The sequence below is a fragment of the Rhinoderma darwinii genome, chromosome 2 (assembly GCF_050947455.1).
Source record: "Rhinoderma darwinii isolate aRhiDar2 chromosome 2, aRhiDar2.hap1, whole genome shotgun sequence".
Classification (NCBI taxonomy): Eukaryota; Metazoa; Chordata; class Amphibia; order Anura; family Rhinodermatidae; genus Rhinoderma; species Rhinoderma darwinii.
In genome coordinates, this window is record NC_134688.1 from 13,727,764 (window position 1) to 13,742,373 (window position 14,610).

Genomic DNA, 14,610 nt, shown 5'->3' on the forward strand with positions numbered 1-14,610 from the left:
CTATATACAAGAATATAACTACTATAATACTGCTCCTATATACAAGAATATAACTACTATAATACTGCCCCTATATACAAGAATATAACTACTATAATACTGCCCCTATATACAAGAATATAACTACTATAATACTGCTACTCTATACAAGAATATAACTACTATAATACTGCCCCCTATATACAAGAATATAACTACTATAATACTACTCCTATATACAAGAATATAACTACTATAATACTGCTCCCTATATACAAGAATATAACTACTATAATACTGCCCCCTATATACAAGAATATAACTACTATAATACTGCCCCCTATATACAAGACTATAACTACTATAATACTGCCCCCTATATACAAGAATATAACTACTATAATACTGCTCCCTATATACAAGGATATAACTACTATAATACTGCCTCCTATATACAAGAATCTAACTACTATAATACTGCTCCTATGTAGAGGAATATAACTACTATAATACTGCCCCCTATATACAAGAATATAACTACTATAATACTGCCCCTATATACAAGAATATAACTACTATAATACTGCTCCTATATACAAGAATATAACTACTATAATACTGTCCCCTATGTACAAGAATATAACTACTATAATACTGCTCCTATATACAAGAATATAACTACTATAATACTGCCCCCTATGCACAAGAATATAACTACTATAATACTGCCCCTATATACAGGAATATAACTACTATAATACTGCCCCCTATATACAAGAATATAACTACTATAATACTGCCCCTATATACAAGAATATAACTACTATAATACTGCTCCTATATACAAGAATATATCTACTATAATACTGCCCCTATATACAAGAATATAACTACTATAATACTGACCCCTATGTACAAGAATATAACTACTATAATACTGCCCCTATATACAAGAATATAACTACTATAATACTGCCTCCTATATACAAGAATATAACTACTATATTACTGCCCCTATATACAAGAATATAACTACTATAATGCTGCCCCTATATACAAGAATGTAACTACTATAATACTGCCCCTATATACAAGAATATAACTACTATAATACTGCCCTCTATATACAAGAATATAACTACTATAATACTGCCCCCTATATACAAGAATATAACTACTATAATGCAGCCCCTATATACAAGAATATAACTACTATAATACTGCTCCTATGTACAAGAATATAACTACTATAATGCTGCCCCTATATACAAGAATATAACTACTATAATACTGCTCCTATGTACAAGAATATAACTACTATAATACTGCCCCCTATATACAAGAATATAACTACTATAATACTGCCCCCTATATACAAGAATATAGCTACTATAATACTGCTCCATATGTACAAGAATATATGTACTATAATACTGCTCCCTATATACAAGAATATAACTACTATAATACTGCCCCCTATATACAAGAATATAACTACTATAATACTGCCCCCTATATACAAGAATATAGCTACTATAATACTGCTCCATATGTACAAGAATATAACTACTAGAATACTGCCCCTATATATAAGACAATAACTACTACAATACTGCCTCCTATATACAAGAATATAACTACTATTATACTGCCCACTATATACAAGAATATAACTGCTATAATACTGCCCCTAAATACAAGAATATAACTACTATAATACTGCCCCCTATATACAAGAATATAACTACTATAATACTGCTCCTATATACAAGAATATAACTACTATAATACTGCCCCTATATACAAGAATATAACTACTATAATACTGCCCCTATATACAAGAATATAACTACTATAATACTGCTACTCTATACAAGAATATAACTACTATAATACTGCCCCCTATATACAAGAATATAACTACTATAATACTACTCCTATATACAAGAATATAACTACTATAATACTGCTCCCTATATACAAGAATATAACTACTATAATACTGCCCCCTATATACAAGAATATAACTACTATAATACTGCCCCTATATACAAGACTATAACTACTATAATACTGCCCCCTATATACAAGAATATAACTACTATAATACTACTCCCTATATACAAGGATATAACTACTATAATACTGCCTCCTATATACAAAAATTTAACTACTATAATACTGCTCCTATGTAGAGGAATATAACTACTATAATACTGCCCCCTATATACAAGAATATAACTACTATAATACTGCCCCTATATACAAGAATATAACTACTATAATACTGCTCCTATATACAAGAATATAACTACTATAATACTGTCCCCTATGTACAAGAATATAACTACTATAATACTGCTCCTATATACAAGAATATAACTACTATAATACTGCCCCCTATGCACAAGAATATAACTACTATAATACTGCCCCTATATACAAGAATATAACTACTATAATACTACTCCTATATACAAGAATATAACTGCTATAATACTGCTCCCTATATACAAGAATATAACGACTATAATACTGCCCCCTATATACAAGAATATAACTACTATAATACTGCTCCCTATATACAAGGATATAACTACTATAATACTGCCTCCTATATACAAGAATCTAACTACTATAATACTGCTCCTATGTACAGGAATATAACTACTATAATACTGCCCCTATATACAAGAATATAACTACTATAATACTGCCCCTATATACAAGAATATAACTACTATAATACTGCCCCTATATACAAGAATATAACTACTATAATACTGCTCCTATATACAGGAATATAACTACTATAATACTGCTCCTATATACAAGAATATATCTACTATAATACTGCCCCTATATACAAGAATATAACTACTATAATACTGACCCCTATGTACAAGAATATAACTACTATAATACTGCCCCTATATACAAGAATATAACTACTATAATACTGCCTCCTATATACAAGAATATAACTACTATATTACTGCCCCTATATACAAGAATATAACTACTATAATGCTGCCCTATATACAAGAATACACCTACTATAATACTGCCCCTATATACAAGAATATAACTACTATAATACTGCCCCTATATACAAGAATGTAACTACTATAATACTGCCCCTATATACAAGAATACACCTACTATAATACTGCCCCTATATACAAGAATATAACTACTATAATACTGCCCTCTATATACAAGAATATAACTACTATAATACTGCCCCCTATAAACAAGAATATAACTACTATAATGCTGCCCCTATATACAAGAATATAACTACTATAATACTGCTCCTATGTACAAGAATATAACTACTATAATACTGCTCCTATATACAAGAATATAACTACTATAATACTGCTCCCTATATACAAGGATATAACTACTATAATACTGCCTCCTATATACAAGAATCTAACTACTATAATACTGCTCCTATGTACAGGAATATAACTACTATAATACTGCCCCCTATATACAAGAATATAACTACTATAATACTGCCCCTATATACAAGAATATAACTACTATAATACTGCCCCTATATACAAGAATATAACTACTATAATACTGCTCCTATATACAAGAATATAACTACTATAATACTGCTCCTATATACAAGAATATATCTACTATAATACTGCCCCTATATACAAGAATATAACTACTATAATACTGACCCCTATGTACAAGAATATAACTACTATAATACTGCCCCTATATACAAGAATATAACTACTATAATACTGCCTCCTATATACAAGAATATAACTACTATATTACTGCCCCTATATACAAGAATATAACTACTATAATGCTGCCCTATATACAAGAATACACCTACTATAATACTGCCCCTATATACAAGAATATAACTACTATAATACTGCCCCTATATACAAGAATGTAACTACTATAATACTGCCCCTATATACAAGAATACACCTACTATAATACTGCCCCTATATACAAGAATATAACTACTATAATACTGCCCTCTATATACAAGAATATAACTACTATAATACTGCCCTCTATATACAAGAATATAACTACTATAATACTGCCCCCTATATACAATATAGCTACTATAATACTGCCCCCTATATACAAGAATATAACTACTATAATACTGCCCCCTATATACAAGAATATAACTACTATAATACTGCCCCTATATACAAGAATATAACTACTATAATACTGCCCCCTATATACAAGCATATAACTACTATAATACTGCCCCCTATGTACAAGAATATAACTACTATAATACTGCCCCCTATATACAAGAATATAACTACTATAATACTGCTCCTATATACAAGAAGTTATCCAAATGATATTTTTTTTATTAAATTCATGGGGGATTATGTATAAAATCGAATGTCAATGAGAACGGCGCTGTTGCCCGAATAGATGAATTTTTTTTTTACCTTCTTCACAGTTTTCTCCTTTATACCCAGGATTGCAGATGCAGGTTCCAATAATGCAGGTTCCGTGGTTACTACAGGTCACATCAATGCACTGGTTTGTGGGGACATCACATTCGGCACCTTTCCATCCGCTGTGGCAGAGACATCTTCCCTTCATGTACTGCCCGTTACCGCTGCACAACACAGGACAGGATGCTGGGGGGGGGGGGGGGATATAAAATCCTTAAGTCACAACAATGTGCTGTTGGGAACTCAGCGACCCCCCCAAGTTTCTCCAATCCTCTCCACACATCATGACATTGTCCTATGATCACGACATAAATGAATCCCCATATTTTGCACTCCTCTTTTCTGAAATACTCTGTGTTGCTGTAGGGCCCTACCCCTTCCACTATCCAATTTCCAGTCTTTGACCTACCAACAGTTGTATACATAGAGAGTAAATATAGGAAAGATAAAAATGAATGCCCTTTCAGCAACTGCCTGACACTACCACACTCTTAACCACCCATGTGTGAATACCACATCCCTGTGGAGGCATTCACCACCCATTAATTGGAGAGAAGACAAACCTGGAAACGAGCCCCCTCTCTCCAAGGGCCCCATAGCCACATGGGCTGTGCCTCTATGTGAATAAGCCTCCCAATTATCGAAGTTTTTCACCGGAAACGGTTTTCCTTCTTGCAGAGGAGAGCTAATTTGCATACTTTCCCAGGGAGCATTGCCTGTAAGACCCAGTTCACACTAATTTCAATGGGAGGCGGAGGCGTTCTTTCCCACAGCAGCTTTTAGCGCCTCATGGTAAAAAAAAGTGGCATGCTCTTTTTTTAACGCAGTTCCACCTCTGAACTTCCATTGAAATTAATGGGAGGCAGAGAAAACATTCTTGACTGCGTTTTTTGCCCGTGGCACTCAATGGCCGAATGGGTGAAAAACACATTGAAAATAGCAGCAAGAAATTGCAGGCAGAAAAGTCTGCTACAAAATTCCTTCAAAAAACCCTGTGTGAACAGGATCTAAGACTCCTTATATGTGTTGGATCTCCGCAAGGTGAACCAGTACCTTCCAATATCTCCTCAAACATGAAAAAAATGTCTCACCTCTTCCACAGTCTGGACCAAGAAATCCCAGGAAGCAGTGGCAGTTTCCAGCTACACATTCACCATTTCCAAAACAGTTACTGGGACAGTCATCCACGGATTCTACAAAGGAAAAAATAAATCTATTTATCATCGTAATGTGCAGAATGGAGGTCGGGGTAAATACAAAAGATTAATCAGACAAGGTACAGCAGCACGGAGAACCCTAAGGAACTTGCGGACATCCTCATCACTATAGGAACTTTCTTCTTCAAGTGCAAGTACATTCGTGTTACGTATGGAAGCCGCCCCTGAGGTTGCTCTCAGGCCCATAGAACAGAGAGGGATGACCTGCATTTGGAGGGAAGTTGGGACAATCTAATCCTGAAGTGTGAACATGGGCACATGCTAGTTCTTAAGTACCACGACGTTGGCAATCAAACATGGGGCCGAGAGAACGATGGTCAAGCCATCCTTTGCTCCTACATGGCATGGAAAGGTGTAGCCGGCTCTGGACTCTCCTGCTTTATCATGTGAAGGTCGGTAACATGAGCCAGTTCTTAGAGGGAGGACCTATTTTGATTTTTATAATGGGCCACTTCTCCTTAGTATAGACCCCGATGAAGCTTAGAGAGGCTCTGTCACCAGATTTTCAAACCCCTATCTCCTATTGCAGCTGATCGGCGCTGCAATGTAGATCACAGTAACGTTTTGTTTTTTTCAAAAACAAGCATTTTTGGCCAAGTTATGACCATTTTTATATTTATGCAAATGAGCCTTTCTTAAGTACAACTGGGCGTGTATTATGTGTGTACATCGGGGCGTTTTTACTTGTTTTACTAGCTGGGCGTTGTGAATAGAAGTGTATGATGCTGACGAATCAGCATCATCCACTTCTCTTCGTTAACACCCAGCTTCTGGCAGTGCACAGACACACAGCGTGTTCTCGAGCGATCACGCTGTGACGTCACTTCCTGCCCCAGGTCCTGCATCGTGTCGGACGAGCGAGGACACATCGGCACCAGGCGACAGAGGCTACAGTTGATTCTGCAGCAGCATCGGCGTTTGCAGGTAAGTCGATGTAGCCTCTGTCGCCTGGTGCCGATGTGTCCTCGCTCGTCCGACACGATGCAGGACCTGGGGCAGGAAGTGACGTCACACCGTGATCTCTCGAGAACACGCTGCGTGTCTGCACTGCCAGAAGCTGGGTGGTAACGAAGAGAAGTGGATGATGCTGATTCGTCAGCATCATACACTTCTATTCACAACGCCCAGCTAGTAAAACAAGTAAAAATGCCCAGATGTACACGCACAATACACGCCCACTTGTACTTAACTTTAAACACGCCCAGTTGTACTTAAGAAAGGCTCATTTGCATAAATATAAAAATGGTCATAACTTGGCCAAAAATGCTCGTTTTTGAAAAAAAAACATGTTACTGTAATCTACATTGCAGCGCCGATCACATGCAATACCAGATAGGGGGTTGCAAAATCTGGTGACAGAGCCTCTAAGTGTTGTCAAAACTCCCTAGGCTTCCCGGGCATCCTGGATTCAGTGTTACAGTTTCTGCCTTGGCAGATGGCATCAGTCATAGATTGCTAATTCCAGACCAATTCTTCAGTGCCAACCCTTGGCATAGGAAAAAGTTGGTCACGAATAACTGCTGATTGTTTGTTCACATGAAACTTCATGTTAGCTAAATAAGAGCATATTATAGGGTCAGACACTTATATGAAAACTCTTTAAGGCACTATTATAGGGGTACAGCATCAGCTTCTCTTACCGCGGCACTGCGTTGGAGCTGTATTATAGGGGCATCGCATTAATCTGTATCATAAGGACCCTGCGTCAGGCTCTGTTAGGGGGGCACTGCGTCAGGCTCTGTTAGGGGGGCACTGCGTCAGGCTCTGTTAGGGGGGCACTGCGTCAGGCTCTGTTAGGGGGGCACTGCGTCAGGCTCTGTTAGGGGGGCACTGCGTCAGGCTCTGTTAGGGGGGCACTGCGTCAGGCTCTGTTAGGGGGGCACTGCGTCAGGCTCTGTTAGGGGGGCACTGCGTCAGGCTCTATTATAGGGGCAATGCGTCAGGCTCTATTATAGGGGCAATGCGTCAGGCTCTATTATAGGGGCACTGCGTCAGGCTCTATTATAGGGGCACTGCGTCAGGCTCTATTATAGGGGCATTGCGTCAGGCTCAATTATAGGGGCACTGCGTCAGGCTCTATTATAGGGGCACTGCGTCAGGCTCTATTATAGGGGCACTGCGTCAGGCTCTATTATAGGGGCACTGCATCAGGCTCTATTATAGGGGCACTGCGTCAGGCTCTATTATAGGGGCACTGCGTCAGGCTCTATTATAGGGGCACTGCGTCAGGCTCTATTATAGGGGTACTATGTTAGGCTCTATTATAGGGGCACTGCGTCAGGCTCTATTATAGGGGCACTGCGTCAGGCTCTATTATAGGGGTACTATGTTAGGCTCTATTATAGGGGCACTGCGTCAGGCTCTATTATAGGAGCACTGTGTCAGGCTCTATTATAGGGGCACTGCGTCAGGCTCTATTATAAGGGTACGATGTTAGGCTCTATTATAAGGGTACTATGTTAGGCTCTATTATAGGGGCACTATGTTAGGCTCTATTATAAGGGTACTATGTTAGGCTCTATTATAGGGGCACTATGTTAGGCTCTATTATAAGGGTACTATGTTCGGCTCTATTATGGAGGCACTATGTTAAGCTCTTTTATAGGTGCAATCACTGTATCAGGGTATGTACTAGGCACTGTAGTGCTATATTAGCTCTGTGACAGCTATTTGGGCACTGTGGTAGTCACTGTTATGGGGGTAATTCAGCATGCATTATTATGGGAAGCTCTTGGATCATGGCACTAAACTAGCCTGGTTCCACTAGGTAACCCCTGTATGTAATTTACAGGATCTCTACACAATCTACAAATCTAGTATTCATTTGTATTAGTGAGATAGCGTGGCATGCATAGTTGACTTGGTTACTTTGCCATTAGCATGGCAAGCCATTGTGCCCTCACCCCAACATTAAAGGCACTTTTAAGCTGGCCAATTATCTGGCAAATGCTCGTTCATCGGCTGATTGTATCGTTTACGCTGCAAGAAATAGAATTGTTGTCGGCAGCACAACTTGGTGTGTAATCAGGGAGACGTGCTGCCGATATGATGGAAATGTATGGGAACGAGCGATCAGAGTAACGATCGCTTGTCCCGATCAATTACTGATCATAGATCCTTGTCAAAAGAGCAATCGAGCACCGATCAACGAGCTGTGTCGTTGATTAGCGCTCGTTTACACGGCCCATGTCGGGCCGTGTAAAAGGACCCTTACGGTGCTACTTTTAGCTGATAAAGCAGAGGGGAACTATAGGTCACGAGTAGTAGTGGCCCATTTACAACCGGATAGAAGTTGCATTCCCCCTTAAGTTTGGACCACTTCCGTTTGCAGGTAACTGGTCCACTTGGAAGAAAACAGATTTCCTGAAAAAGTGTAATATGCCGCGGCTTCATTATCTGTATTGTGTCAGAAGAAGAGAACAAATTCCCCTGAGAAGAGCGAAAAAAAACGAAAAGATTCCGCAGCCTATCATTTTGGAGACCATCAGTGTTAAATAGATGTCAGGCATAGTTGGCAGGAAAATAGCAAAAAGTACAAAAAGGAACTTGTGTTTTCCATTAAAGCACTTCAAAAAAAAGCTACAAGGTTACTGCACATATTAATTTATTGGCCCATCTTGCATTTCCGAGACTGTACATGTGATTGTGATCATTGGGTAGGCTGACCACGCTGACCTCGGCATAATATCCATTCATGATATTCCTATCTGCCTATTACATATAATGAATTCCTAAAATGTTGTTCGACCTGCCACATCTCTCTCTGACGGGTTGCGGATTGAAAAAAAAAAAAAAGAAAAAGCTATGAAATTGAAATCAGGCCGGAACAAAAAGGAAATTTAAATTTTGTAAAAAAATGGTTTCTTTTTAGAGAGAATGTTGATTCGTGAGCAGCAAATATTAAGCTATATAGATGTAGATTATTATTATTTTTTCTAAATTGGAATTCTTAATTAAAATAGGATATATGGTTTAAATCAAGTCTTCTCGTTAAAAAATTTTTGGGTGATTTTTTTTTAAATTTCCATAAAAGTCAACGAGTGGTCTCCAGACTTCCGTTTTCTATGGTCCATGTGGCTGCTATAAAGCATATCTTGGATTGCTGCTAACAGATGCAAGATGGCTGCCCCATAAAAACATACAGAAAATAGAATTAAAAAAAAAATATATACAATAAAAAAATATAGATTAAAAAAAAAAAGTTTCAGTATCTGGTTTTATTCAGTGAAAAAATATAGTTGATACTCTCCCTTTAAAGGGCAGGAGGCCCTATGGCAAAAATGATACTGGGCCCCCTTCCTGGTTCATGCTACCACATCGCTCCCCACTTGGGACATTAGGTCTTACCATTGTCTAACTCTTTCCACCCTCTTCCATTATCTTTGGACCAATTCCCCATTACTTTGTAGTAGCCATGGAGAAGGGTTCCATGTGCCGATTCTCAAGTCCACATAGAAAAGGCGGTGGGCAACCTTTCTTAAAAGGCCCCATGGGCTAGCTCTATAGTACCTATGCCTTTTCCCTGCGGACCATCCTATGAACCCTTCTACGATTTAATGAGTATTCCCATGATGTTATCTTCCAACAGGTTTTCCTGAAGGCTACGTCAGTGGGGATCTACAGTTTTGTGTTGGTGTATCGGTATTCTATTTCAGTTGAAAGATTGACATGAAGATGGGATAGTAGGTATAATGTAACCTATAGAAGTCGAATACTGGTCATTTTAGGGGCAAAACAATAGTTTCCTCAAAAGCTAAATCTGTCTACACAATGACCAAGTCTATATGACGCACAGATGGTCCTCCAGACCGAGAACTCTTACTTGGAGCAGCTCCCTCTAATACAGGGGAGTCCCACGTAAATGCCGTTACCTGCAAATGTCCTAAGAGAAAATACGGTTTGAATATTATTTCTCCATATAATCTACTGTGGTCATGCTACATTTACAGGCGGTGGAGCTGGTGTATGACATTACGTAGACAATAGCAATTTAAGCAGAGGAACCAGTGAGCACCAAGGAGGTGAAAGCCCAGACAGCTCCCTCAGCTTCTACCACTTCTGATCCCTATCTGCATGGATTCCCCATATCCTGATGTTTGAACTAACTCGAAGCAGGGCTGAACACCGCACATGGGAAATATTACCAGTGAAACCCAAGCCTTCAATCTGGCTCTTTGAGAACTACAAGACTCCTTCCCTTTAAAGTGGCTCGTGACGGACAACCGAGACATGTTCCGATGGAACACAGAGGAGAAACAAGGCACTAACACCACAGATCAATCCCCCTATTAGGGCATTAACTCCAAATCAAAAAATGTGTATGTAATATAGAACATATGTTTTTATGGCTACAGTGGAACATGAACCTAAAATAGAAAGCATTATAAGAGGAACGGCTGATATCTTTGGCACCTACAAAGCTCTGTAGACACTGGAGATATGTAGACAAGTAGTAATCATGAGGGACTGGACTTCTTGTCCGTCATCCAGACTCTCCTCAGTCTGAAACGGCAGATAGCGGAGAACATCGGGCTAAATTCTACTGTACAACAAATGAATATAAGATCGACTTTAGTATTAGGGTCCCGTTGACTCAAAACTCCATTTATGATCATGTGAAGTAAGTAATATCATATGGTCTTGTTTTCCTACATGCTTGAAGATCTCAATATTTTTGTCGCAAGCTTCTAGGGATCTGAACATTCAGGGATGAAGAACGTGCTCTGGATGAGGACTCCGATGCAGCTTAAAGCTCTTAGCTTGTTGTGCAGCAGTGATAACTGGTCCCACCATCAATGTCACCATATATGAGGAGATCACGTTATACAGGATCTATATAGGGAAAGTATTCATATGCATCTCCATCTCCATCATTCGGAAATTCAGTCGTTGTGCTTCTACATTGACCATACTTACAATACACTCAAGGGGATTAAATGCAATTGTAGTAACTAAGAGAACCACCAGTCCCATCATACCTGGTCACAGAGGAGAACTACTACAAACTACTTCAAGAAGAACTCCTTTGAAGACCACCTCTGAACCGGAAAGGCTTCCTTTAAATTAGGGAACCTGTACCATTAAATCTTGAAAAGTAGGCACCATTTGAACCACCCAATGTGTCAAATTGAGGGCTAAAAGAAGTAGCCTTTCCCCCCCCCCCCGAATACTTTGGGACGAGGCGGTTTCTTGCGTCTCTAGGGAAGTGTCATGTAACATCTCAAATCTTTGCTTGAGGGCTCAAGTAGTATTATGAAGCCCTCTGGTGGCAATTGTCCCCATCCATGTTCCACCTCTGCCCAAAGGGCCACCCACTTGAGGAGTATTATTAAACTATCTGTCCTTATGTGTGGACTACCATCTCAGCGAAGGACCTTCTCAATTCTTAAATAAATGTCATGTGAGGTAATTCTGTACTAGGTGAAAATGCAATCTGACCGACCTACTCCACAGCAGTCGAGACCCTCCATGTGAATGGTGCCGCTGACACAAACCCTTCATCTTGTCATTAGGCAGAAATGTGTATTAAATAATTAGGAATAACCGGTCTCCACAGAGAAGGCTTCAGCCGAGCTTACAATGGAAGTCGATCACTGTTTTAGACTCTCGGCTCTGGAGAATTCTGGGCATGGAGGACATTTGCATAACAGGTATAAGCAGGCCAAGGTTTGACTTTCTTATCTGCAAGAATAGAAGCCAGACGCTTGCTGTGAATGTCTCTGGAGGAAACATTGGCACCATTTTAAAATGCACTCCATACACTAGACTGTGCCCTTCACCAGCAGGTCCATTTACCAATACTTCCTGCATGTAATGTGAACAATTTAGTCATCAAATCTAAATAACAAAATATTACAAGAAGTGACTATAAGACATACATATTCTTGTCCATAGGAAATAGAATGAAAGTAGTTAATATCTTGTCCAATAAGGGGCAGTATAATAGAAGTTACATTCTTGTACATAGGGGGCAGTATTATAGTAGTTATATTCTTGTATATAGGAGGCAGTATTATATTAGTTATATTCTTGTATATAGGAGCAGTATTATAGTAGTTATATTCTTGTATATAGGGACAGTGTTATAGTAGTTATATTCTTATATATAGGAGCAGTATTATAGTAGTTATATTCTTGTATATAGGGGGGAGTATTATAGTAGTTATATTCTTGTATATAGGAGCAGTATTATAGTAGTTATATTCTTGTATATAGGAGCAGTATTATAGTAGTTATATTCTTGTATATAGGGGGGAGTATTATAGTAGTTATATTCTTGTATATAGGAGCAGTATTATAGTAGTTATATTCTTGTATATAGGAGCAGTATTATAGTAGTTATATTCTTGTATATAGGGGGGAGTATTATAGTAGTTATATTCTTGTATATAGGGGCAGTATTATAGTAGTTATATTCTTGTATATAGGAGCAATAGTATAGTAGTTATATTCTTGTAGATAGGGGCAGTATTATAGTAGTTATATTCTTGTATATAGGAGGCAGTATTATAGTAGTAATATTCTTGTATATAGGAGCAGTATTATAGTAGTTATATTCTTGTATATAGGAGCAGTATTATAGTAGTTATATTCTTGTAAATAGGGGCAGTATTATAGTAGTTATATTCTTGTATATAGGGGACAGTATTATAGTAGTTATATTCTTGTATATAGGAGGCAGTATTATAGTAGTTATATTCTTGGATATAGGGGCAGTATTATAGTAGTTATATTCTTGTATATAGGGGGGAGTATTATAGTAGTTATATTCTTGTATATAGGGGCAGTATTATAGTAGTTATATTCTTGTATATAGGAGCAATAGTATAGTAGTTATATTCTTGTAGATAGGGGCAGTATTATAGTAGTTATATTCTTGTATATAGGAGGCAGTATTATAGTAGTAATATTCTTGTATATAGGAGCTGTATTATAGTAGTTATATTCTTGTATATAGGAGCAGTATTATAGTAGTTATATTCTTGTAAATAGGGGCAGTATTATAGTAGTTATATTCTTGTATATAGGGGACAGTATTATAGTAGTTATATTCTTGTATATAGGAGGCAGTATTATAGTAGTTATATTCTTGGATATAGGGGCAGTATTATAGTAGTTATATTCTTGTATATAGGGGCAGTATTATAATAGTTATATTCTTGTATATAGGGGCAGTATTATAGTAGTTATATTCTTGTATATAGGAGCAGTATTATAGTAGTTATATTCTTGTATATAGGAGCAGTATTATAGTAGTTATATTCTTGTATATAGGGGGCAGTATTATAGTAGTTATTTTCTTGTATATAGGGGGCAGTATTATAGTAGTTATATTCTTGTATATAGGGGGCAGTATGTAAGTAGTTATATTCTTGTACACAGGGGCAGTAATATAGTAGTTATATTCTTGTATATAGGAGCAGTATTATAGCAGTTATATTCTTGTACATAAGGGGCAGTAATATAGTAGCTATATTCTTGTATATAGGGGCAGTATTATAGTAGTTATATTCTTGTACATAGGGGGCAGTATTATAGTAGTTATATTCTTGTATATAGGGGCAGTATTATAGTAGTTCTATTCTTGTATATAGGGGGTAGTATTATAGTAGTTATATTCTTGTATATAGGAGCAGTAATATAGTAGTTATATTCTTGTATATAGGAGCAGTATTATAGTAGTTATATTCTTGTATATAGGGGCAGTATTATAGTAGTTATATTCTTGTATATAGGGGCAGTATTATAGTAGTTATATTCTTGTATATAGGGGGCAGTATTATAGTATTTATATTCTTGTATATAGGGGGCAGTATTATAGTAGTTATATTCTTGTATATAGGGGGCAGTATTATAGTAGTTATATTCTTGTATATAGGAGCAGTATTATAGTAGATATATTCTTGCATATAGGGGCAGTATTATAGTAGTTATATTCTTGTATA

At 37.5% G+C, this 14,610-nt stretch overlaps 1 protein-coding gene across 10 annotated transcripts in view; it reads right to left on the reverse strand.

The window, feature by feature from the left end:
- TENM4 (teneurin transmembrane protein 4) overlaps positions 1-14,610 on the reverse strand; it is a 1,217,405-nt gene that overhangs the window by 106,466 nt on the left and 1,096,329 nt on the right. For all 10 annotated transcript variants that reach the window (XM_075851385.1, XM_075851380.1, XM_075851378.1 and 7 more), the window contains 2 exons: positions 5,540-5,641; positions 4,440-4,634 (listed from right to left, as the gene is read on the reverse strand). In XM_075851385.1, the coding sequence (XP_075707500.1) occupies positions 4,440-4,634; positions 5,540-5,641 (297 nt within the window). The remainder of the gene's footprint in view (positions 1-4,439; positions 4,635-5,539; positions 5,642-14,610) is intronic.